The following is a 24708-nucleotide window of genomic DNA, read 5'->3' as shown; positions in this document are numbered from 1 at the left end:
AGAGTAGGAAGGGCTGCAGGTCAGAGCTGAGGCCGGGGCATTGGCAGAGCTCGGGCAGGTGGCAGACTGACTAGCAGGCCAGGCCAGCACTGAGGAGCATTGCCAGAGCACTGTGTTCTCTGGAGGCCTGCACAAGGCCTGTTCGTGCTGCCCCAGCCTCTCGTCAACCCTAGCAGGGAACGGCAAAGCGGCAAACAGAAGAGTGCTGCTGGTCTCCGAGACCCCGTGCTGACTCCAGGCTGGCCTGGGTGGCTCTGGGCTGACCTGCGTGGCTCTGGGCTGGCTCCAGGCTGGCTCTGGGATGGCCTGGATGGCTCAGGGCTGGCTCCAGGCTGGCCTGGGTGGCTCTGGGCTGGCTCCAGGCTGGCCTGGGTGGCTCCGGGCTGGCTCCAGGCTGGCCTGGGTGGCTCCGGGCTGGCTCCGGGCTGGCCTGGGTGGCTCTGGGTTGGCTCCGGGCTGGCCTGCGTGGCTCCGGACTGGCTCTCTTGACTCACCTTTGCTTTTGTTTCAGAGAGTGACGAGTTTTTTCCTGACGCAGCCATATGAGTTTGAGCAGCCTCAGGCCTCTCCCTCAGGAGGCGAGATCCCATCCTTCGTCCTCCAGTTCGAGGACACAGAATGGTTCAGGCAGATCTACCCCGTCCTCAGCTCAATGGTGAGAAGCTGCCTCCATTTGTGTCACTGGCTGAACACAGCAGTGTGGCCGAGTGAGCAGAGTAGAGGACTGGGAGCTAGGAGTTCCTGAGGGTTAACCCCGTTTGTGCCACAGGCTTGCTGTGTGACCGAGTGCAAGCCAGTGCCCCAGCGGAGTGGGTAATGAGATGAGGGCTCTGAGGTTTAGCCAGTTAACAGTAGCCAGGCACTGGAGGCTATAGAGTAGCAGAGTGCCAGGTATTATTGTGGTGTGTGGTTTAGAAGCTGTCCATCGATGGACTGGAGTTAATCCCGGCGCCAGGAGTTCTGACTTCTGCAGTCCTGGAGGCAGGGAAGAAGGGCCCATGCCAGCATGGCACGGAGCGGGTTCTCTGACACATGCTTGTGTGTGCACACACAGCACTGGCTGCTGCTACGGCTTCTCCCACCTCTCGCTAGAGGCTGAAAGGCCATTTCGCTTCTCCCCGGGAGGCCGCAAAGGGTAGCTCAGTAAACTTTAATGTCTGTAGATTGATGAATTTCACTGCCTCATTTCCTACCAAACCCCTGCAAAGCTTCACCCGCGCCTGCCTTGCCATGGCAGAAAGTCGGGGAGCTGGCGTGGATTTGGGGATGTGACACCCCTCCCAGCACCAGGGGGAGGAGGCTCTGAGCCGGCTCGTTTTCTCCCCACACATGGAAAGGAGGAGACGGGAAGGGGGAAAGGAGTGGCTCCGAATGTCCCTCTTTGCCCCTTGTCAGGATTCCCTGCAGGGACTGAGCATGAGCAGATTTGTGCGCCAGCTCCTGGAGGCGCTGCTCACCGTGGATGACGGTGCAAAGGCGGACATAGTCCAAGCCATCCTAACGCTGCATGAGCAGGTCGGGGTGGAGAACAGCCGTGAGGTCTGCAAGGCCCTGCTCCTCATCCTGAACCAGAGTGACCCGCCTAAACTGGAGGTAAGGATCTCTGCTCAGAAGGGTTAGCATGCCCCAGTGCTGTGCTAACTGCAGCCCTGCACACCTGTGCTCTGCAGGGCAGTGGTAATCCTTCCCCACCCCCTCCCCAGGATGGTCTGAAACGCGCCCTCTGGGTATAGTTCAGAGCCCTCAGAACTGATGGGGATTGGTCGCTAGCTCTGGAGAACCTGTAGTTTCCTGGCCACCCCCAATGGTCTCCCGGGAGCTGGAAGCAGAACTAAAATAAGTGGCTGTGTAACAGGGTTTGTAACCTCATCCGGAGCACAGTCAGAGGGGAGGAGAGCATCTCTCCTGCCTACAGCCCAGCTGCCTGATCACAACCCATGCAGCTGCCAGAGTCACCAGTCATGGAGACAGGCACCCACCGCTGCCACCAACAGAGAAAACGAGACCTGCTACAAGGGGGAGAGACCAGAGACATGGGGAGAGGCCTAAAGGCCTGAGACAACAAGGGGGTAACGCACCAGATTGCCTCCAGGAAATCAACTAGGAGACCCAAGAAAGCTGCAAGCCCTACAGTTGAGGGGCTGAGAGGCTCAGTCTGAGGTGAAGGTCAAAGAATTGATCGGATTGGGAACAAAGTGATGAAGGGTCAGTTAGGAGAAGCTGAGACTCGCAGAAAGGTCACAACAAGAGGTGGTGACCGGCTAGTTAGTGTCCTTCCCTCCCAGCCCTGAGGAGGGAACGAGGCAGGGTGCTAACGTCGAATGAGGAACTGTTCCCTTTGCCCATGGGTAGGGCTGAGCAGGGGCTTGCATGTCAGTGTCTGTGCCCCTGGGCTGGGCACACGCCCTGGTACATGTGGTGCGAGGTGTGTGCACGGAGCTCTGCATCGGGGTGTTTGTGCTTGGTGCATGCTCGGGGATAATATCACCTGTCTCGCCAAAGGATCTCAAAACACTTCACAAACTTCAGTGTGCAGCCCCCAGACATAGCAGACGTCATGGTCAGGATCAGAGCCAGCCTTCACCGAAGTCAATGACAGACTGTGGTGGGAACTGGGTAAGGCCCTCAGTGCATGGCAGCAGTGTGCAGGGATTAGCAGAGGAAGTGAAGAATGTGTCCAAATGAGCGTAGACCCCTCCTCATACAAACTGGTGCTTGATGTGCACGTACCACGCGCAAGTGGGCTCTTGTTCAGCCTGTTGAGGGGATAGTGTGCCCTGTGGGGACAGCCTGTGCCTGTTAGGGATGGAGCGTAGGTGTGTGCCTGTTAGTATTCGCAGTGCAGGGCTGTGTCTATATACCTACTGCCTTCAGCTGTCATGGACAGGGCATAACAGTCCGGGTGCCTGCTGCTTCCTGGCTCTCTGCTAGAGAGGGAGGGTCTCAGCAGTGACTCACTGTCTTCAAAGGGAAGAAGGAGAGCTGCCCCCCACATGCCCTTGCCCTATGGGGCCTGCTGAACTCCTGTGCTCAGTAGCATATCTGGCTGACACCGCTCCATCAGCCAGCATGCTGCCATGTGAAGAGGTTTTTAGTGTTCTTCAGTTGCTAGTCCCAGCCTGAGCTTCCAGGTGTCCCATGGGGGAAGTGTCTTCCTTGCTGGGACTGGGGCAGGCTAATGCTCTGTCTTCTTTCTTCTCAGGAAAAGACTCAGAAAAAGTTTGTCCTGACCTCCCTGAATGCCCTCATGGCCTTCTGCAGAGACAGCAAGGAGCTGCTGCTGGAGCTTATGGCATACTTCTTGTACAGTCCCGTCTCCAGCAGGTGAGGGGCTGGCTGCAGGCAGGGACGACCAGCATGCAGTGTGAAGGGAGGGCTGGGGGTATGGAGCCAATGCACTCCATCCGTGACCGCAGACTCCTGCCCTCCAGGACAAGGGTGAGCTCAGGGCTCCGTTCCTGGGGGCACCAGTTGCTCTAGATGAGGGAAGTCTGGGTAAAGGGCCTCGCACCAGGATTGTACTGCAATCTCAGGGCTGGAATCAGCATGCTGCACTCATCGGTTGTCCCAGGACGGTACCAGCCAAACCCCTCCCGTGCCTGTTCCCCCAGCCTCTGTCGGAGATCCCACGGGGTGCAGCACTCGGTCCTCCAGTGAGCGGGCAGGGAGGTGAGGAGTAGCCAGTGCTGCTCAACCTGGTAGCTCCTGTCGTGAACAGATTCCAGCTGTGGCTAACTCTGCGCCCCTCCAGGACAGAATGAAGGCAGGCCCAGGTCACCTCTCTCCCCTCTGCTTCCTCTCTGCCTCTGTGCACAGTCCCCCCACCCTCGGCGAGAGGGTCCTGTGCCGCCCCAGCTGTCTGCGCCCCTGCATCGAACCCGGCATCTCCCTCTCACTATCATTTATCTGACGGGGAGGGTCATGGTCATGCAGGTGCTACTGGACTCGCTTGCTCATAGGCAATGCCCATTGGACCCTGTCGAAAGGAGAAGAGCCCGTGCCTTGGAACTCAGCCTCTGTGGGGTGGGCCTTAGGGACCTTCACTTCTGTGTTAGTCCCTGTCCTTAAGGGAAGCCAGCCAGCTCCAGAGCAAAAGACAGCCTGCAAAAGGCTGGGCACATTGCAACGCTCCGGGATGCTTGCGGCTGAGGGCTCAGGCTCTGGTCAGTGTGTAGTGAGAGAGGGACTTGGAGACCCCCTGACAAGCAGTGACAGATTTAACCCCCCATTCCCTTGGTCTGAGGATCTGAGTTCTGGCTGGCCTGGGGTCCAAGAGCACTTTGGTTCACATTTCCATCTGTCAGGAGGAGCCCACCACTGGGGAATGGGGCAGGTGGTGCAGGAAGGAAGTGGGGGTGCAGGCAGGGTGTGAGGCTGGCCCCCACTGCCCTACGTGTTTGAATTTAGCACACTGCCACGTTATGCCAAGGTGTGAGCTGAGACGTCCCATGATGCATAGCGTGGCTTGGGGCTAAACTCAACCCCCTGGGGCAGGGCATGGGCCACAGAGCAGACAGTCGCTGAGGGAGCTGGGCCCACCAGCCATCATGGCTCGAGGCAACGGTAGAACCACTTCCAACCCCCTTACCTAAAGGGAGGAAAGGCTCCCCCCGGCCCCGATGCTGGGCTTGTCAGGTGGTGGGTACATGCAGCATGAGCCATTTGCAGCCTCGGCTGTCCCTGGGGGTGTCAGTCTGATGCTGCCAGAGGCTCGCACTGCAAGCCAGCTCGCCTGGCCACCCAGGGACGTACCAGGGAGCTCGCCGAGCTGTGTCTGATTAAAGCTAGTTAGCATCGGCTTCCAAGGGGAGGGACAACTCCTCCAGACGCTGATTTCTCCCTTGCTCTCAGGGGGTCCATTAAAGCGCTTTTCATAGAGCTGGGCCTGGAGGATCCGCACAACTATTTCTACCAGGAGATGGACTCTTGGGACCATTCCAGGGAGAAGCCTGTCACCAAGGCAGCGCTGAGGAGAATCTGCGCACAGTGGCTTGAAGGAGTGATGCAGGATTTCCAGGTGCTGCTCCTCAGTCACTCACAATCCCCCCTTCCACCCCTCCCGCCTAGGGCTGAGCCTGGGCTGCCTGGAAGGTGGGGTTAGCTCTTCAGCATGCGGGGGGGGGGCTGTTCCTGCCAGTGGGAAACCGGTAACCACTGCACGGCCCCCCAGGGGCTCTGAGCCCTAGTGCAGATGGCTCAGACCAGCAGCCAGGCAGGGACCCCAGTGGGCTCGTCGTCTCTTCCCACTTGCCATTATGCATGTGTAAAAACCAGCACTCAGGGGCAGGGGACGGAGCTCCTGGGGAGTGGGGGAGTGAGGGAGCAGGCTGAGGCCTTGTCTACCCTTGAAATGGTGCAGTGGCACAGCTGTAGTGCTTCAGCGAAGATGCTGCTGATGGGAGGAGCCCTTATTGTCGGAGTTAATCCACCTCCCCGGGAGGTGGTAGCTAGGCCAGGGGGAGAATTCCTCAGTCAGCCTTGCGCTGTCTCCACAAGGTTAGGTCGGCACAGTGATGTCTCTCCGGGCTGTGGGTTTTTCACACCCTGACTGACGTAGCTAAGCCAGTGTAGACCAAGGCCTAGAGAGAGGGAAGCTAGTTCAGAGAAAGGGGAATCTGCAGACCTCAGAGGCCTGGGTCACCCTCCCAAAGCAGCTGTGCCCACAGGCTGCCCTCCTTAGTCCCTCCTCAGACTCGGGTCCTCACCTGAGGGCGGAAAATCTTATTATATAAACGTGCCCAGCTGAGTCCTGCTGCCACTATAGACTCCCCATCCCCTCTCTGTTTGGATGCTCTGTCCACATCGGGAGCTTCTGCAGTGGGGCCCTTCTCTTCAGCCCTCGGCCTGCAGCCCCAGAACACTGCTGGTGTGATTCGAATGATCATCACAGTAATAACCTGTCAGGCAGCGAAGCAGAAAGGGGCTGGAAAATTTCTGCTTCAGGGTCTCACAGCTGCTTCCTTCCTGATACTGGCCTCCTCCTGCCTGCTCCCATGTTTTCTCCACCACCGCCTGCCAGCAGTTTGTGGGATCAAAGCAACCAGTCCCAGGTTACATGATGAGATTCTGTGAGTCTGGGGGTTGGTGGGAATGGGGAGGTGCAGTTTTGACTGGTTACGTCTGTTTGCTCCAGGATCACAGGAGCAGCACGTTGGAGCTGTTCCAGGCACGGGCGGGGAAAAGGCACTTCCCTGGCAGCAGCCCAAAGGTGAGGCTAGTGCCTGGCCCAGTGTCTCCCAGATGATACGTCTCAGTGCCAGGACAAGCCCCACCACCGGCTCTCTGCTCCAGCTACTTCCTCCCACAGGGCCGCCCAGAGGATTTGGGGGCCTGGGGCAGGGCTGGGTCTTCGGCAGTGGGTCCTTCCCTCTGAGAGGGACCCGCTGCTGAATTGCCGCCGAAGAATGAAGCAGCGGTGGTAAAGCAGCCTATGTGCTGCCGATCGTGGCTTTTTTTTTTTCTTTTTCCCCCCCGCCGCTAGTGGTGCTTGTACTCACCGGGTGGCACTCTGAGGCTTCGGCAACACTTCAACAGCGGGTCCTTCACTAGCTCCAAGTCTTCTGCTGCACTGAAGGACCCACCGCCGAAGACCTGGAGCGAGTGAAGGGCCTGCCGCCGAAGTGCCACTGGGGCCTGGGGCAAATTGCCCCACTTGCCTCCCCTCTGGGCGGCCCTGTCCTCCCCTCCCCAAGTATCTGCAGCCTGAGCCCTTGTAATGTTGTCGTTACTGCTGCCGAGCGTTACTGTTGCCATGCAGGCTGCTCCCGCAGAAGGGACGAGGCGTGACCGCACCCCTCCAGTTGCTGGCAGGATGAGCAGACTCACAAAGCAATGCCCACAGCTAGTGCCTGGTAGTCAGAGAGGAAGTGTCCTAGGGCTCAGACACCATGGTGATGGTGCAGTATATTCATGTTGCGGGCCTTCTGCAGGATGGATTTTCCTGTTGCTTTCAATGGATCTTTCTCCTGTGTAACGGAAACAGCCTTTTATATTGGATGTAACCACTTCAGTGCCAAATGCACCTGGCAGAGACTCGGGTGCCTGCCCATCTCCCACATACAGCGTGTCATTTTGAAGCACTGTCATGCCTGCGGCAGTACCTACGCTAGACAGGCAGCCCTTGCTGATGTCACTCGGCATCTGTCACTCCTTTTGCAGGCTAAGAAAGCTGCAGAGAGGAGCAAGGTTTTTCCATCTGCTGGCAGCCCAGAGCCGCCAGTGGGGCCAATAAACGCAATAAACCATTTCTGTAAAGTGCAAATGAAGAGGGATTTGGAGGATCTGAAACAGCCAAAATCTGCTGGAGCTCAGGAAACCAAGAACACAGTGATGGCCTTGCCTTCCATTGGGAGGTAAGTTATGCAACAGGAGGAGCCATGTGACCTTGGAAGGCTAGTGCGTGGTCAGAGTGGCCTGGCTTAGGGGGCCTTGTGTGGTCATTGCAAAGGACTACAGCAGGGGTAGGCAACCTATGGCATGCGTGCCAAACGCGGCACACGAGCTGATTTTCAGTGGCACTCGCACTGCCCACGTCCTGGCCACCGGTCCGGGGGGCTCTGCATTTTAATTTAATTTTAAATGAAGCTTCTTAATCATTTTAAAAACCTTATTTACTTTACATACAACAATAGTTTAGTTATATATTATAGACTTTATAGAAAGAGACCTTCTAAAAATGTTAAAATGTATGACTGGCACACGGAACCTTAAATGAGGGTGAATAAATGAAGACTCAGCACACCACTTCTGAAAGGTTGCTGACCCCTGGACTACAGCAATTTGTTCTCATAAACCCTTTAGGCAAAGGAAGTCACACAGTGCCAAGGGTAACAGCATGCTCTTTAGGGTGCTGGGAGGAGGTGGAGTCTGATTGTTTTCTGCTGCTACTGTTCTTCCTTTTATTGTACCCGGAACAATGCTGGGTGCTTACCAGAGCCCGGCCCCAAGAGCCTGCAGTCTGCACTTGAGAAAATACACCATGAGTTGAGCAACACCCTGTTCAGACTTAGGGTTAAACTTAAAAGAAGTCTAAACTTGTTAAGATATGAAACGCCATAATTAAGGCACCCAAACAACCTTCACTGTACCCTGCAGGGATGCAATGCGATATCAAATTCTTAGTGTCAAATAGTGTTTGAAGCCTTAGGGTACAGCTACACTGCAGTCAAACACCCACAGCTGGCCTGTGACAGCTGACTCTGGCTCATGTGGCTCAGCATAGATGTTCGGGCTCAGGCTGGTGGCTGGGCTCTAAGACCCTGCTCCCTTGTGGGAGCCCAGAGCCCAGCCTGAGCCTGGACGCAGCCCGAGCCCAAGGCAGCTGATGCTGGCCAGCCGCGGGTGTTTTATTGTAGTGTAGACGTACACTTAGGTTAGATTAAACTGATTTTTAAAGCGATATTAGATTGTTTCATTTTACTTTTGTTGATGTTGTGCTGTTCTCCCATCCCATCAGCTCTCTAGGCAGGCACTTGACAAGGGGAATTTAACCAGCTCATCTCTGGGGCTAGCTCTTTTTGGTACTCTACCTGGTTCTGGGACGTTGAACCTAATGCTATCATCATCATCATCATCACTGTTTCTTAGTGATTCAGCTGCTGTCACTTCTTGAATTAGCTCCTGTGTGTATCTTAAATCCAAGTGAAGAATATCTCCTCTAGCGTGTTCTAGCTTTTCCATGAAGCAGTCACTCACAGTAGCAAGAAATTGTTTCTCTAAACTTTGTCCCGTTGTGCCACGGGACCAAAGTTCTCTGTGTCTCTGATCACAAAAACAAGTGAGCATGCAGTGAAATGAAAAGGTGAGACATTCAAAACCGAGGAGAAGAAATAATAATTCACACACCCCACGTGTGAACAGCCTGTGGGTCTCCCTACTACAGGAAGTCATTGAGGCCACGATTCAAAAAGAGATTTGCTATCATTTATGTTTATATATATGTAACATTTCTATGGCTATCAAAATATCCAGGGTTGTTTTGATTAACGATAACAAATTCAGGAGTGGGCATTAGACCTCCTGCTTTAGGGCTTAAGTCAATCACTAGCTATCAGAGACCAGGATAAGACTGAATGCAGGGGGCAGATTATCCTGCAGCCGCTTCTGTGGAGTTCTTACATCTTATTCTGAAGCATCCAGTGCTGGCCACTGTCAGAGGGAAGATACTGAACTATCAGGTGGGCCTTGGGTCTGATCCAATCTGTCAATTCCTATGTTCCCAGGCAGGCCTTCATCTGATCCTTTATTCTGGGCCACACCATCATTCATTGCATCCCCCTTCACTTGCCACTAAGGGCCAAGCCTTATGAGCATGAAATGGAGCCGGTCGCAGCCCCCCTGATCTTTAATACAAAAGGTGTGATTGATGACACCTACTGATCCCAGCATGCAATGCTGCATCTGTATCCAAGAGGCAAGGTTGGAGCATTATGTGCTGGGGCCTGTGGTCACTACAGTGCACACATCAGTAATAGGATAACAGTGGCTCACATTACACCGTAGGATGCTATGGGTTGCACTTTGACCACCCGCGTATCGCATGTCGTTTGATAAAAGCGCAGTGAGAAATCACAACTAGCAACTTTACGGGGCGGGATGTCATACTACCAGCCAGGAGCAGGCCGGCACTCGTGGGTTTGCCTTCACACCTGCTTCCATGTGTAAGAAAAAGAGTCTCCAGCACTGCAGAGTGCAGAGAATAATGACTGTTTCTCTGCAGGAGCCAGGCCATCTTGCGGCTCGGAGAGACCAACACTATGGCGCGAAGGAGACCACCCCAACGTAAGTAGTGGCTCTCACCACTTTCTCCCTGATTTTTCTCTGCCTCTCCTCTCCTTGTAGCCTCTCTCTCTTCCATGTTAACAGTGACCTGAAAAACTTTTCACCAGTTAGGTGCAGGGTTCTGTATTTAGTATTGTAGCCTTAATCGAGATCGGGTCCCTGTTATACTGGGGTTGTACACCGAGTAGGACACAGTTCTTTCCCCAAGAAGCTCACAATGCAGGTTAAGACCAGACACGACAATGAGTGCCACAAAGCAGCCAACCCATGGGTATGGGAGGGGAGATAAAAGAGTTACACTGAGGCCTTGTCTACACTACAAAGTTGCAGAGCTGGTGAGGGGGTTACAGCGCTGCAACTTAGGATGTGTACACACCTGCAGGGCATTACCAGCGCTGCAACTCCCTGTTTGCAGCGCTGGCCGTACACCTGGTCGTGCCTCGGGTGTAGAGGATCCAGCGCTGGATCACCAGCACTGGTCATCAGGTGTAGACACTCACCAGCGTTTTTGTTGACCTCCGTGGAATAAGCAGGTATCCCAGCATACCTGAGGAAGCCTCTCTGGTAATTAAGCAAACTCCACTGCCCTCCAAGCAGGTCTCCTTCCCCGTGGTGTGCTCTGGCGTTCCCCGACCCCCCCTCCAAGCAGGTATCCAGCCCCGCGGTGTGCTCTGGCGTTCCCCGACCCCCCCTCCAAGCAGGTCTCCTTCCCCGCAGTGTGCAACAGCGCTGCAGCGTGGCCACATCTAACACCACTTGCAGCGCTGGTTGCTATAAATGTGGCCACTCTGCAGCGCTGGCCCTATACAGCTGTACTAATACAGCTGTAACAACCAGCGCTGCAAAATTGTAGATGTAGACATACCCTGATAGTAATAATTCAGCAAGTGTTACTTATGAAGACTTGCTGGCTCACACCTAGATAAGTTAGGGTTTTTTAAAGGACATGTGAATAAACAAACAAACCAGGTGTTGAAAGTTCCCCACTGTCCAAGTGACTCACAGCTGGAGCGGGAGTCACACATCTGCTGCTGACTTAGAACAATGCTTCCTCAGCTCTCGTCCCCTAATGCCCCTACTCCACGTGCGCTACACGGATGATATCATCATCTGGACCCATGGAAAGGAGGCCCTTGAGGAATTCCACAAGGATTTCAACAATTTCCACCCACCATCAACCTCAGCCTGGACCAATCCACAGATCCACTTCCTGGACAGTACAGTGCAAATAAGTTATGGTCACAAACACCTCCCGGTACCGGAAACCTACTGACCACTATACTTACCTACATGCCTCCAGCTTCCATCCACCACACGATCCATTGTCTATAGCCAAGCTCTAAGATACAACCGCATTTGCTCCGATCCCCCAGACACAGACAGACACCTACAAGAGCTCTTTCAAGTGTTCTTAAAACTACAATACCCACATGGAGAAGTGAAGACAGAGCCAGAAGAGTACCCAGAAGTCACCTACTGCAGGACAGGCCCAACAAAGAAAATAACAGAACGCCACTAGCCATCACCTTCAGCCCTCAACTAAAACCTCTCCAGCGCATCATCAAGGATCTACAATCTATCCTGAAGGATGATCCCTCACTCTCACAGACCTTGGGAGACAGGCCAGTCCTTGCTTACAGACAGCCCCCCAACCTGAAGCAAATACTCACCAGCAACTACACACCACACAACAAAAACACTAACCCAGGAACCAATCTCTGTAACAAACCCTGCTGCCAACTCTATCCACGTATCTATTCAAGGGACACCATCATAGGACCTATTCACATCAGCCACACTATCAGAGGCTCGTTCACCTGCACATCTACCAATATGATATAAGCCATCATGTGCCAGCAATGCCCCTCTGCCATGTTAGTCTCTATGCAAAAGAATAAATGGACACAAATCAGACATCAAGAATTATAACATTCAAAACCAGTCAGAGAACACTTCAATCTCCCTGGCCACTCGATAACAGACTTAAAAGTGGAAATTCTTCAACAACAACAAAAAACCCTTCAAAACCAGACTCCAACAAGAAACTGCAGAACTGGAATTAATTTGCAAACTGGAAACCATCAAATTAGGCTTGAATAAACACTGGGAGTGGATGGTTTCATGGAGTGTGGAGGAGACCAGGCCCTGCACCCCTGGCTTCCTGCGATTCACCGTGACTCTCAGCCAGGCAGTAACGCAGAAGGTTTATTTAGACGACAGGAACACAGTCCAGGACATGTCTTGCCGGTACAGACAACAGGACCCCCTCTAGTTAGGTCCATCCTGGGGGTGGGGAGGGCAGGGAGGCCAGAGTCCCGCTGAGAGGCCAGAGCCCCTTCTGGGCTCCCCTCCATTTTCCAAGCCAGCTCCAAACTGAAACTCCCTCCAGCCTCTCACTCAGCCTCCCCCGGCTCCTCCCCCAGCCTTTGTCCAGTTTCCTGGGCAGAGGTGTTACCTGGCCTCCAACCCCCTTCCTGGGTTCTCCTGTTATGTGCTCAGGTATCCTTCCTCAACAAAAATCTCCCATCCCCAATGCAGACAGTCCCAGCCAAACTCCCCTGCAACCTTCCCAGGTCAATACTCCCCACTCAATATTCAAAGAACACATTAAGAACATTCCCACTTTGTCACAGATGGGTCACTATAAAAATTAAAACCTAATTTTCCCCGACTGTTACTCACACCTTCTTGTCAACTGTCTGAAAAGGGCCACCCTGATTACCCCTACAAAAGTGATTTTCCTCCTGTTGATAATAGCTCACTTCCACTTTTAACTGAATTGTCTCATTAGAACTGGCCTCCCACTTGGTAAGGTAACTCCCATCTTTTCATGTACTGTGTATATATATTCTGCCTACTGTATTTTCCATTGCATGCATCTGATGAAGTGGGTTATAGACCACAATAGTTTATGCCCAAATAAATATGTTAGTCTTTAAGGTGCCACAAGGACTCCTCATTGTTTTTACATCTGCTGCTGGTGTCACACACTCTCTCATGCCAGTTGGAATGTCACTCGCTAGCAGGGCTGCAGGCAGTGATCAAAGTTCCCTATTCAGCTCCTCTTCCTGCTCACAGGAGGCTGCTTCTCCCTGTTCCCTCAGTACAGTCCAGCCCCAGGAGTGTAGGAAGTGGGGAGGAACAGGTAACCAGCACAGCTCTTCAGTGGTCCTTGTTGCAGCCCCTCTGTCATGCAGTGAATGTCACTCTCCCTGAGGGTGTTAATGCATCAGTGTGTTGTAACTCATGCTTAGGAACAGTCTGACTTACCCTTTTGAATTGTTTTATGCTGAGTTTATTCGGGGCTGGGGATGGGGGGAGAAGAACCAATTAAATGGTTGCTCCTATTGATTGTGTCTTTGGATGGGTGGCTTCGTAACTATGTAGAACCTTAATACAAAGACCCTCCTTTGTCCTATGACTGCAGAGGTGTTATCTGTCCACTTTATCTTGAATGATCTCTTGTAACGTGTTAACTTCTTAACGCTCATCAGTCTGTTCCACCTTGCATTTAGCTATGACACTGAATATCTTTCCCAGACCTGAAGAAGAGCTCTTTATAACCTTAAAAGCTTGTCTCTTTCATCAACAGAAGTTGGTCTAATAGAAGATATGACCTCAACCACCTTGTCTTTCTAATATCCTGGGACCGACATGGCTGCAACAACACTGCACACATTTGAAAAAGAGTCATTTCCAAAATCCCTGACTAATTTGGTTATAGGAATGGAGAACAAAGCATCAACAGCAAGCAGACAGTATTTCAAGGAATCCTGAAACAACATACATGAGCAAATGCATCATCTCAGTGTTAGTGTTGTATTAGGTTGGACAGTGACCTGTTAGATACTAGCACGCATGCAATGCTTATCCTCTTATTTCTGAAACCATTCATGAATGTAATTACATTTCACATCCTTGTGGGGGGAAATACCAAAGAAGCCAACCATGAAGTAGCATTTAACTTCAGAAAGGAGATTAACACAAAAATGATGATGCTAGTTAAATGGAAATTAAAAGGTACAGTCAGAAGTGAAATGCCTGCAAGCTGCATGGAAACTATTTAAAAACACCAGAATAGAGGTTCAAGGTAAACATATACTCCAAATATAGAAAACAGTAAGAGGACCAAAAAAATGCCACTATGGCTAAGCAAAAGAGTAAAATAAATAGGTGGTTAGAGACAAAAAGACATCCTCTAAAAATGGAAAGTCATATCCTACTGAGGAAGAGAGAAAGGAGCATAAACTCTGGCAAGTCACATGTAAAATAAACTTAGGCAGGCCAAAAAAGAATTTGAAGGGCAACTAGCAAAAGACTCAAAATCTAACTGCAGTTTTTTTTAGTATATCAGAAGCATGAAGCCTGCCAAACAGTGGGGCCACTGGATGATCAAGGTGCTAAAGGAGCATTCCAGGAAGACAAGGCCATTGTAGACAAGCTAAATGAATGCTTTGCATCAGCCGTCACTGCAGAGGATGTGAGGGAGGTTCCAACATCCAAGCCATTCTTTTAGGTGACAGTTCTAAGTAACTGAACTGGATTGAGGTGTCAGTAGAGGAGGTTTTGGAGCAAATTGATAAATTAAACTATAATAAATCACCAGGACCAGATGGTATCACCCAACAATTCTGAAGGAACTCAAATATGAAATTGCAGAACTACTAACTCTGGTATGTAGCCTCTTGCTTACATCAGTTTCTGTGCCTAATGTCTGGAGGATAACTAATGTAACATCAACTTTTAAAAAAAGGCTCTAGAGGCGATCCTGCAATTACAGGTTGGTAAGCTTAACTTCAGTACCAAGCAAATTAATTGAAACTATAGTAAAGAAGAGAATTATCAGACACATAGATGAACATGAAGGTTGGAGAAGAATCAGCGTGGCTTCTGTAAAGGGAAATCATGCCTCACCAATTTATCAGAATTCTCTGAGCTTATCAACAAGCATGTGAACAAGGGTGATCCTGTCGATACAGTGCACTTGGACTTTCAGAAAGCCTTTGACAAGGGCAAAGATTCTTACTCAGAGTAAGCTGTCATGGGATAAGAGGGAAGATACTCTCATGGATCAGTAACTGATTAAAATATAGGAAACAAAAGGCAGAAATAAACGGTCAGTTTTCACAGTGGAGAGATATAAATAGTGGTGTTCCTCAAGGATCTGTAGTGGGATCAGTGCTATTCAACATGTTCATAAATTATCTGGAAAAGGGGGTGAACAGTGAGGTGGAAAATTTGCAGATGATACAAAATTACTTAAGATAGTGTCAGGAACCATGGATCATGAGCCCTGGTCCGCTGGGGCTAGTCACTCCCACTTGTCACCCAAGTGACCTGCTAACTGCTGCTGGAATAGAATCATAGAATATAGAATCTCAGGGTTGGAAGGGACCTCAGGAGGTATCTAGTCCAACCCCCTGCTCAAAGCAGGATCAATTCCCAACTAAAGCAATTGAACTCTGACAGAACACTCCAGTCCAGGGATCTGATTGATTGGACATTGGGGGTCTTGACTGGTCCCCAACTTCTCTTTAACTCAAACACAGGAACAGGAAGTCTGTGCAACTGGATTCTCCCTGCTTAGGGCTGCTTCCCCTGTGATACCTGCTCCTACTGCCTGCTACTGATCTCCTGGTAACCTGACCCCATCTGCCTCCATACATCTGACCCTCAGTTTTGCTCTCTCGTTTGCCTCGGACTCTGACCTCCTGGGGTCTGACCCATCTTGCCTCCTGACTCCTTCTCCGACCACTTGGTCACACCACCAACGCCCCAGCTTGCATGGACCACTGAGGCTACAGGAATGGGTCTGGTCAGTAGAAAGGACTTCGCTAACCCTTCAGGAGCACTGGATGTACTCAAGTGGGCCATCCATCTTCAGGCAGACAACTCAGCCCTGCAGACCAGGGTCATCCAGCTGACCTTGGAGAACCAGCTCTTGCAAGAGCAAATCACACAGTTGTGTGCAGAAAATGCTGCACTTCAGACAGGGCTCATGCAGCCCTGTTCCCAGGTACCACTGCTGGAATGGTTTGATGGTCATTGCCAGTGATTCCAGGGATTTATAAACCAGTGGTGTCTCCTATTCATGATGTATGCTCAATCCTGTAACATTGATTGTGCAAAACTGAGCCTGGTCATCAGCCTGCAGTCTGGGGAAGCACTAGACTAGGCTGCCCACGTCTGGGAGCATGACAGCTCAGTACTGTCAAACTGGGAGGTCTCCCTGAAAGCCATGTCAGTATTTGTGATTGGGTGTTTACTTGCCCTGAAAGGGGTTAATGTAGATTGAGAAGGGGGCTAATTAATCCAACAGGCCAGAGCTGAGGGGAATCAGCAATCCTGTGACTGTATAAGGAAGCCCAGCTGAGGCAGAAGGGGCCAGGGTGGATTTATAAATGACTGGGCAACAAAATGGCAGGTGAAATTCAATGTTGATAAATGCAAAGTAATGCACATTGGAAAACATAATCCCAACTGTACATATAAAATGATGGGGTCTAAATTAGCTGTTACCACTCAAGAAAGGTTCAGTGGCAGTCAAAATGCCAAGAGAATAGTAGGAACCATTAGGAAAAGGAGAGAGAATAAGAAAATATCATAATGCCACTATATAAATCCATGGTATGCCCACATCTTGAATATTGTGTGCAGTTCTGGTCACCCTATCCCAAATATATATATGTGTGAATTAGAAAAGGGACAGCAAAAGAACAAGAGAAATGATTGGGGGTGTGGAACAGCTTCCATATGAGGAGCAATTAATAAGACTGGGACTTTTCAGCTTGGAAAAGAGACGACTAAGGGGGGGATATGCTAGAGGTCTATAAAATCATGACTAGGGTGGAGAAAGGGAAGAAGGAAGTGTTATTTACCCTTTCTTGTAACACAGAACTAGGGGTCACTCAATTAAATGAACAGGCAGCACGTTTAAAACAAACAAAAGGAAGTGTTTCACACAATACAGAGTCAACCTGTGGAACTCGTTAGCAGGGGAGGTTGTGAAGGCCGAAAGTATAACTGGGTTCAGCAAATAATTAGATAAGTACATAGAGGATAGGTCCCTCAATGGCTATTAGCCAAGATGGTCAAGGACACAACCCCATTCTCTGGGTGTCCTTAAACCTCCAACTGCCAGAAGCTGGGATTAGACAACAGGGCATGGATGATTTGAAATTTCCCTGCTGTGTTAATTCCCTCTGAATATCTGGACTGGCTACTGTCAGAAGACAGGTTACTGGGCTAGAAGGACCATTGGTCTGACCCAGTTTGGCTATTTTTATGTTATGTGCTGTCCTTTAGACAGTCATTTCTTGTGTGAAAATGCAATCCCATTAGGTGCACAATTGGCAGTCTCGGGTATACATCATAAATGTATATATGAACATATGACATTTGGGTAACACACAGCCATCTATTTTGGCCATAGGTTAAGAACACACATGACGGAAAGAAATAGCAGTCAGAGCGCTATTCAGAACTACTGCATTTTTTTAAATTCTTTCTCTTAATGTATTTTTGTTTCTCCCTTCAAACACAGGTTTCTACCTTCCGCGCATTTTTCCACTCCCTTTGTTGACGGGATTTGTACATGCTATTAAATTGCCAATGCCAAGAATCAACGTGAACCCATTTCCACCTGATTCTGACATGCCAGCTTCACAAAATACATTCATCTCCATGCATCAGAAAGTCCAGAAATATTTCATCCCAAAGTTCTCACTTGCAGATAGCTATCCCTGAAGACATGGCTAGCCAAGATGGCTTTGCATCAACCGGACTCCTAGACTTGATAATTAGCAGAGGCCACTGAATACAGAATAGTAACGGGCTCTTCTAGGTCTGACTATAAGGAACCTAAATAAACTATAGTCTATATATATGGTAAAGATGGGAGGTCCAGCTGAGTTATACACCGTCTGGGTGGAGCAAGCCCCGCAAAACAAAACGCACCGGGGAAATAATAAATGGAATTGGATTTGTTCTAGTCAATAGCTTCAGACTCCATTACTGTCTCCTCTTCCCTGTCCTTGAAATGTGATGGAGAACCATTGATTGGATATAGCTGTGTACCAAACTCCTAGTTCCATCAGCAAAAGGGCCTGTAGCAATATGTGGGAAATAAATCTCTGCTCCCATCCCTGCTTCCGTCTGTAGGAAGGAGAAGCACAGGGCAGCCGGAGAGGCAGCACCTTCAGGAGTGAGGATGAAAACATACCCTGACCAGTGGGAGAGTGGAGTTTACAGTGGAGGCTTGTTGAGGTGCTAGATCTTGGGCAATGTTCATCCCTGCTGTAACCCCAATGCAGTCAATGGAGCTACACCAGGAGTGAATGTCCTTTCAGTGCTGGACCTCAGCATTTTTTCTCAGGATCAGATCCCTGGAAGGGTGCTGTTATTCCCTCTCAAAAACATGACAGAGAAGCACTAGTAGACCATCAGTTCTGGAGAGGGGCAGTAGTACAATCTATGCCCTGACATGGTTGTGGGGTGTGACAGTGTCTGCATGGTTGGTCTTTGGGGGTAGTGTTTGCTTTGGGGGCTGGTAATTTTAGGGAGTGGGCAGTGGTGAAATGGGTGGAGTGGCGCAGCAGCTACTCTAGAGGGTACCACTTGGGAAAAATGGGGCATGAGACACGTAACTGCCCTTTGTCCTTTTGAACATGTATCCCCATGACTGCTCTGGCCATGTTTTGAAATGTGGATTTCACAAATTCTCCAGACAGTTCAAAGTAAGAAATGGTTAGTAGTTAAATAAATGTGCCAGAAAGATCAGGGAAAAAAGTAATAGCCATTTTAATGTAACACTTGGCATCTTAAAATATTTATTAGTCTTCCTATAACCAGAAAGCATTCAATCTTTAATCATTTCAAGGAACCCATTTCATCTTTATTGCTATTGTAATTAATTACTCTATCACTTGATCACAGGGTGAGATATGGGGTGTTGTGCCTGAGGGGGGGTGTGTGGGTGATGCTGAGATGAGGTGGGGTGGGTGGGACTCAGAGGCTGCTTAGGGGCAGGGGATGATGTGGGGGCCTGGTTGGTGGTCAGATGGGCTCTGGGGCAGGGGGTGATAAATAATAACAGGAGATAGACCAACTGCCTAGAACAGGAAGGGACCCAGAAGATCATTGAGTCCAGCCCCCTGCCTTCAATAGGCAGGACCAAATACTAATTTTTCCCCAGATCCCTAAATGGCCCCCTCAAGGATTGAACTCACAGCCCTAGGTTTAGCAGGCCAGTGCTCAAACCACTGAACTATCCCTCCCTCCATAATGCTAAGATGTGGCTGGGGTCAGATGGGGTTCTGCGGGAGGTGGTGATGTGAGGGGAGGGGTCAGAGGGGGCTCTGGGGCAGGGGGTGATGTGGGGGTCAGTGGGTGATGTGGAGGGAGGGGTCGGAGGGGGCTCTGGGGTGGGGGTGATGTGGGGGTCAGAGGGGGCTCTGGGGCAGGTGGTGGTGTGGGGGGGAGGAGGGGTCAGAGGGGGCTCTGGGGCAGGGGTGATGTGAAGGGCGGGTCAGAGGGGGCTCTGGGGCAGGGGGTGATGTGGGGGTCAGTGGGTGATGTGGAGGGAGGGGTCGGAGGGGGCTCTGGGGTGGGGGTGATGTGGGGGTCAGAGGGGGCTCTGGGGCAGGTGGTGATGTGGGGGGGAGAAGAGGTCAGAGGGGGCTCTGGGGCAGGGGTGATGTGAGGGGCGGGTCAGAGGGGGCTCTGGGGCAGGGGGTGATGTGGGGGTCAGTGGATGATGTGGGGGGAGGGGTCGGAGGGGGCTCTGGGGCGGAGGTGATGTGGGGGTCAGAGGGGGCTCTGGGGCAGGTGGTGGTGTGGGGGGGAGGAGGTGATGTGGGGGGAGGAGTTGGAGGGGGCTCTGGGGCGGGGGTGATGTGAGGGTCAGAGGGGGCTCTGGGGCAGGTGCTGGTGGGGGGGAGGAGGTGATGTGGGGGGAGGAGTTGGAGGGGGCTCTGGGGTGGGGGTGATGTGGGGGTCAGTGGCTGATGTGGGGGGAGGGGTCAGAGAGGGCTCTGGGGCGGGGGTGATGTGGGGGTCAGAGGGGGCTCTGGGGCAGGTGGTGGTGTGGGGGGGAGGAGGTGATGTGGGGGGAGGAGTTGGAGGGGGCTCTGGGGCAGGGGTGATGTGAGGGTCAGAGGGGGCTCTGGGGCAGGTGCTGGTGGGGGGGAGGAGGTGATGTGGGGGGAGGAGTTGGAGGGGGCTCTGGGGTGGGAGTGATGTGGGGGTCAGTGGGTGATGTGGGGGAGGGGTCAGAGGGGGCTCTGGGGCGGGGGTGATGTGGGGGGGAGGAGGTGATGTGGGGGGAGGAGTTGGAGGGGGCTCTGGGGCGGGGGTGATGTGAGGGTCAGAGGGGGCTCTGGGGCAGGTGGTGGTGGGGGGAGGAGGTGATGTGGGGGGAGGAGTTGGAGGGGGCTCTGGGGTGGGGGTGATGTGGGGGTCAGTGGCTGATGTGGGGGGAGGGGTCAGAGAGGGCTCTGGGGCGGGGGTGATGTGGGGGTCAGAGGGGGCTCTGGGGCAGGTGGTGGTGTGGGGGGGAGGAGGTGATGTGGGGGGAGGAGTTGGAGGGGGCTCTGGGGCAGGGGTGATGTGAGGGTCAGAGGGGGCTCTGGGCAGGTGCTGGTGGGGGGGAGGAGGTGATGTGGGGGGAGGAGTTGGAGGGGGCTCTGAGGTGGGAGTGATGTGGGGGTCAGTGGGTGATGTGGGGGAGGGGTCAGAGGGGGCTCTGGGGCAGGTGGTGGTGGGGGGAGGAGGTGATGTGGGGGGAGGGGTCGGAGGGGGCTCTGGGGCAGGTGGTGGTGGGGGGAGGAGGTGATGTGGGGGGAGGGGTCGGAGGGGGCTCTGGGGTGGGGGTGATGTGGGGGTCAGTGGGTGATGTGGGGGGAGGGGTCAGAGGGGGCTCTGGGGCAGGTGGTGGTGTGGGGGTCAGAGGGTGATGTGGGGGAGGGGTCAGAGGGGGCTCTGGGGCGGGGGTGATGTGGGGGGGGGGCTCTGCGACGGGGGGGTGACGCTGTTCTGAAGGTGGCTGAGCGCCGCCCCACCCCCCAGAGCGCAGCCCGCTCCCGCCTTTCAGTTTCGATTCCCCCACCCCGCCGGCGCCCCGCCCCAACCCCAGCAGCCAATCACCGCGCAGTGCGCCGGCGGGAGGGGATCACGTGGGCGGCGGGCCGCGAGCGGGGCGGCGCGGGGGTAGGTTGCTGCGCGCCGGAGCGCGGGAAAGTGCCCGCCAGCTGGCTCCGGTGAGAGGCGCCCGTGGGGGGCGGGGCGGGCTCTGCCGGCCTGGCGGGGGCGGGGGGGCACGTCCCTGGCCGCGGTTCAGTTTTTCAGGGGCTGCGGCCCCGGCGCGGTGTGTGCAGGCCCCGCGCGCGGGGGGAGGGGGGCGGTAACTGGCCCCCCAAGGGGTGCGCAGGGGCCTGGCTGGCGCTCGGAGCTGGGACGGGACTGGTGGGGAAGGTTTATGATGTTTTAACTTCTTGTAACGTGATTCTAGCGGACGGGCCGTTGCGGCTGCAGGCTGGGAGCCAGGGCCTCGTGCTGATTCCTTCGTTACACAGAGTGAAACAGGTTCTGCTGTTAGTGCGGGTGTCTGACCGCTCCTGTGCGGGGCCTAAGCCAGCCACTGAGTCTCTGGGGTTGGGAAGAGACTTTTTCTTACCTCCTTTGTCTCGGGTATTTAGGTTGTCATCGCTCTGGGGTGGAGACTCTACCTATTAGATGTACAATTTAGTACAATTTAGATGGGGCTACTATAAGGTGGGTGCATAACTGGCTGGATAACCGTACTCAGAGAGTAGTTATTAATGGCTCCCAATCCTGCTGGAAAGGTATAACAAGTGGGGTTCCGCAGGGGTCTGTTTTGGGACCGGTTCTGTTCAATATCTTCATCAACGACTTAGATGTTGGCATAGAAAGTACGCTTATTAAGTTTGCAGACGATACCAAACTGGGAGGGATTGCAACTGCTTTGGAGGACAGGGTCAAAATTCAAAATGATCTGGACAAATTGGAGAAATGGTCTGAGGTAAACAGGATGAAGTTCAATAAAGACAAATGCAAAGTGCTCCACTTAGGAAGGAACAATCAGTTTCACACATACAGAATGGGAAGAGACTGTCTAGGAAGGAGTATGGCAGAAAGAGTTCTAGGGGTCATAGTGGACCACAAGCTTAATATGAGTCAACAGTGTGATACTGTTGCAAAAAAAAGCAAACGTGATTCTGGGATGCATTAACAGGTGTGTTGTAAACAAGACACGAGAAGTCATTCTTCTGCTTTACTCTGCGCTAGTTAGGCCTCAGCTGGAGTACTGTGTCCAGTTCTGGGCACCGCATTTCAAGAAAGATGTGGAGAAATTGGAGAGGGTCCAGAGAAGAGCAACAAGAATGATTAAAGGTCTTGAGAACATGACCTATGAAGGAAGGCTGAAAGAATTGGGTTTGTTTAGTTTGGAAAAGAGAAGACTGAGAGGGGACATGACAGCAGTTTTCAGGTATCTAAAAGGGTGTCATCAGGAGGAGGGAGAAAACTTGTTCGCCTTAGCCTCCAATGATAGAACAAGAAGCAATGGGCTTAAACTGCAGCAAGGGAGATTTAGGTTGGACATTAGGAAAAAGTTCCTAACTGTCAGGGTAGTTAAACACTGGAATAGATTGCCTAGGGAAGTTGTGGAATCTCCATCGCTGGAGATATTTAAGAGTAGGTTAGATAAATGTCTATCAGGGATGGTCTAGACAGTATCTGGTCCTGCCATGAGGGCAGGGGACTGGACTCGATGACCTCTCGAGGTCCCTTCCAGTCCTAGAGTCTATGAGTCTATTTGTATGAGGTCTGATGATTTGGGGCTGTTAGGCATTGCTGTAATACAGTGAATAAAGTTATCCACTTTGGAGTTTCTTGTACTTTCCTCTGATACTTCAGAGACAGTAAACTGAGCTAGATGGACATAGGTCTACCCGGGTCTGGCAATTGCTCTGTCTCCTTCTCTTCTTTTTTTGATCTGTGTCACCTCTTCTCTCTCAGGGGTGTGGCCACAGGTCTTCACTGTGGGTCCTCAGAGCTGCTTGAACAGCTAATATGGGGCTAGTCCCCACATTCTGGAGACTCCTTAGTTTTGTTCTGCCTTCTGTAGCATCTACTACAAGAGAGAACACTAAAAAGCAAAACAAACAAACACGCTGAAGAGTCGATTTGTCTCCTGCCTGGAATTAACTGTAACCCCTTCCCCCTGGCAGCTCAGACTAGGAGGATGGTAGAGAGAGGTCCAAATGGAAGACCAAAGCTATGTTCCTCCTGCTCTGTATCCCTCCTGGAGGATGGAGAAGGAATGGTGTGTGCATTGTGCACTCCAGCTGTCTCATCTGAAAGGTCAGAAAGGTTTTACTTTGGCCATCTTAATCTGTCCCAGGAGTTGGTTCTTCACATGTGGGGAGTCTGACAGTCAGGTTGTGAATGCCTCGAAGAACAGTGGAAAAATGGAGAGAGCTCTTTACCCCAGGTTGCTGCCCTTTGATGTACAGGAAACCCATAAGCAGGACTGGCCAAATCTGTCACAGACAAAGCAAGGAGAGGCTGGTAAGACTGTTACATCTGTTGAAATCGAAGTCCAAGAGAGAGAGAAGTCAAGTGGAAAGTCGAGATCTTCACAAGAGAAAACTCAATCTCAGTGTCTGAAACACAGGATGAAGTGATGCAAGAGGAATTTTTTTCCAGTTTAGTCATTTGAGAAGATGTTACAAAAGGTGATTAGATACTGTACTTGGGTATTCTATCAGATGAGCTCATTAGAAAAGATTCTTAGGAGGGAGAAGAGGAGACTGCTACAGAAATTACAAAAATTAAAATAAAAAAAAATAAAATTCCCAGCATGTTTAGAATATGAACCACACATTCCCCTTCACATCTTTTTGGAAAAAGTAATTAAGTCTGAAAGGGAAACAGTGTCAAAGTCTCCGAGATTGTAGAGTTTTTTGGGAAGCCTGGAGAAAAGTGCTCTATAGATAAGCAGATCTTGTCTGCTTGTCTCTTCGCAAAGCGGACAGGGCAGTTTCAGCACTAGTCAGAGATACTGCTATCCAAATGGAAGGAGACTTTTTCCCAAAAGAACCAACAACTGTAGAATGGAAATACCACTGACACGTATTTTTGAGGCTGCATCTTCCTCTATGAGGTCTTCTGCTGTTGCAGCATACTGGCCTGGACTGAGTTTGGTAGGCGGACTGCCAAAAAGGTTAAGATAGATCAATGCAGTTAGGTTCGGAGTTAAAGAAAATCTTAGTGGCTTCAGCATTCATAGCCAATGCAGCCAGAGATGCTTTGGAGGTCATGGCATGTGCTGAAGACGTGAATGTGATGACCAGACAGCACCTCTGGTTGTGAGCCTGGAAGGGCGATATAATGCCAAAAATATGTTAACGGCTTTGAAATATTCAGAGGTCAGTTACTTGGGAGCAGTTAGACAACGTGGTGATGGAATTGTCAGATAAATCAAAAAAGACCTTGCTGAACCCATCTACTTCCAGAGCTGCAAAAAAGGATAGTTGACGTTATTATAGGTCTATTTTTTTCATGGCTATCTGAAATATGGTAAATGAGACAGCAGTAAAAGCAAATGGAACAAGTCTAAACCTGGAAAGAGGAGAGACTAGTCTTCCTGCAATGGAAATTCGAACACTAGAAACAGTGTCTGATAATGGTCAGGAGAGGTCTGACAAGAAACACCTAGTGGGGAGACTATTAAAATTCAAGGACTAATGGCCTCTCTCTGCATCAGACAGATGGGTCCTGGATGTGATTTGATAAGGTTGCATCATAGAACTTTCAAACAAAGAAAGGTCTCTGTGCCTGAAAGCATCTCAGCATGCAGGGACTTAGCTAATTATCCCATTCTATTGCGTTTTATGTCAAGGGTACTAT

General features: G+C 51.5%; 2 protein-coding genes across 10 annotated transcripts in view; both read left to right on the top strand.

The window, feature by feature from the left end:
- Positions 1-17749, top strand: part of LOC115647225 (WD repeat-containing protein 97-like) — a 51343-nt gene extending 33594 nt beyond the window's left edge. For 2 of the 3 annotated variants that reach the window (XM_030554067.1, XM_030554065.1), the window contains 8 exons: positions 512-655; positions 1396-1593; positions 3203-3324; positions 4852-5017; positions 6134-6208; positions 7159-7352; positions 9719-9780; positions 17324-17749. In XM_030554067.1, coding sequence (XP_030409927.1) covers positions 512-655; positions 1396-1593; positions 3203-3324; positions 4852-5017; positions 6134-6208; positions 7159-7352; positions 9719-9780; positions 17324-17526 — 1164 coding nt within the window. In that variant the 3' untranslated portion in view covers positions 17527-17749. The remainder of the gene's footprint in view (positions 1-511; positions 656-1395; positions 1594-3202; positions 3325-4851; positions 5018-6133; positions 6209-7158; positions 7353-9718; positions 9781-17323) is intronic. The other variant, XM_030554068.1, reaches the window with a different exon arrangement.
- A 3214-nt stretch (positions 17750-20963) lies between these two features.
- The window catches only part of NUGGC (nuclear GTPase, germinal center associated), a 98733-nt gene continuing 94988 nt past the window's right edge, over positions 20964-24708 (top strand). For 6 of the 7 annotated variants that reach the window (XM_030554060.1, XM_030554056.1, XM_030554057.1 and 3 more), the window contains exon 1: positions 20964-21035. The gene's annotated coding sequence lies outside the window, so the exon portion shown is untranslated. Of the gene's footprint in view, positions 21036-23052; positions 23161-24708 lie in introns of those variants that run through there. The other variant, XM_030554055.1, reaches the window with a different exon arrangement.

Source organism: Gopherus evgoodei, chromosome 2, assembly GCF_007399415.2.
Source record: "Gopherus evgoodei ecotype Sinaloan lineage chromosome 2, rGopEvg1_v1.p, whole genome shotgun sequence".
Lineage (NCBI taxonomy): Eukaryota > Metazoa > Chordata > Testudines > Testudinidae > Gopherus > Gopherus evgoodei.
This window is presented reverse-complemented; position numbering and strand designations above follow the sequence as displayed.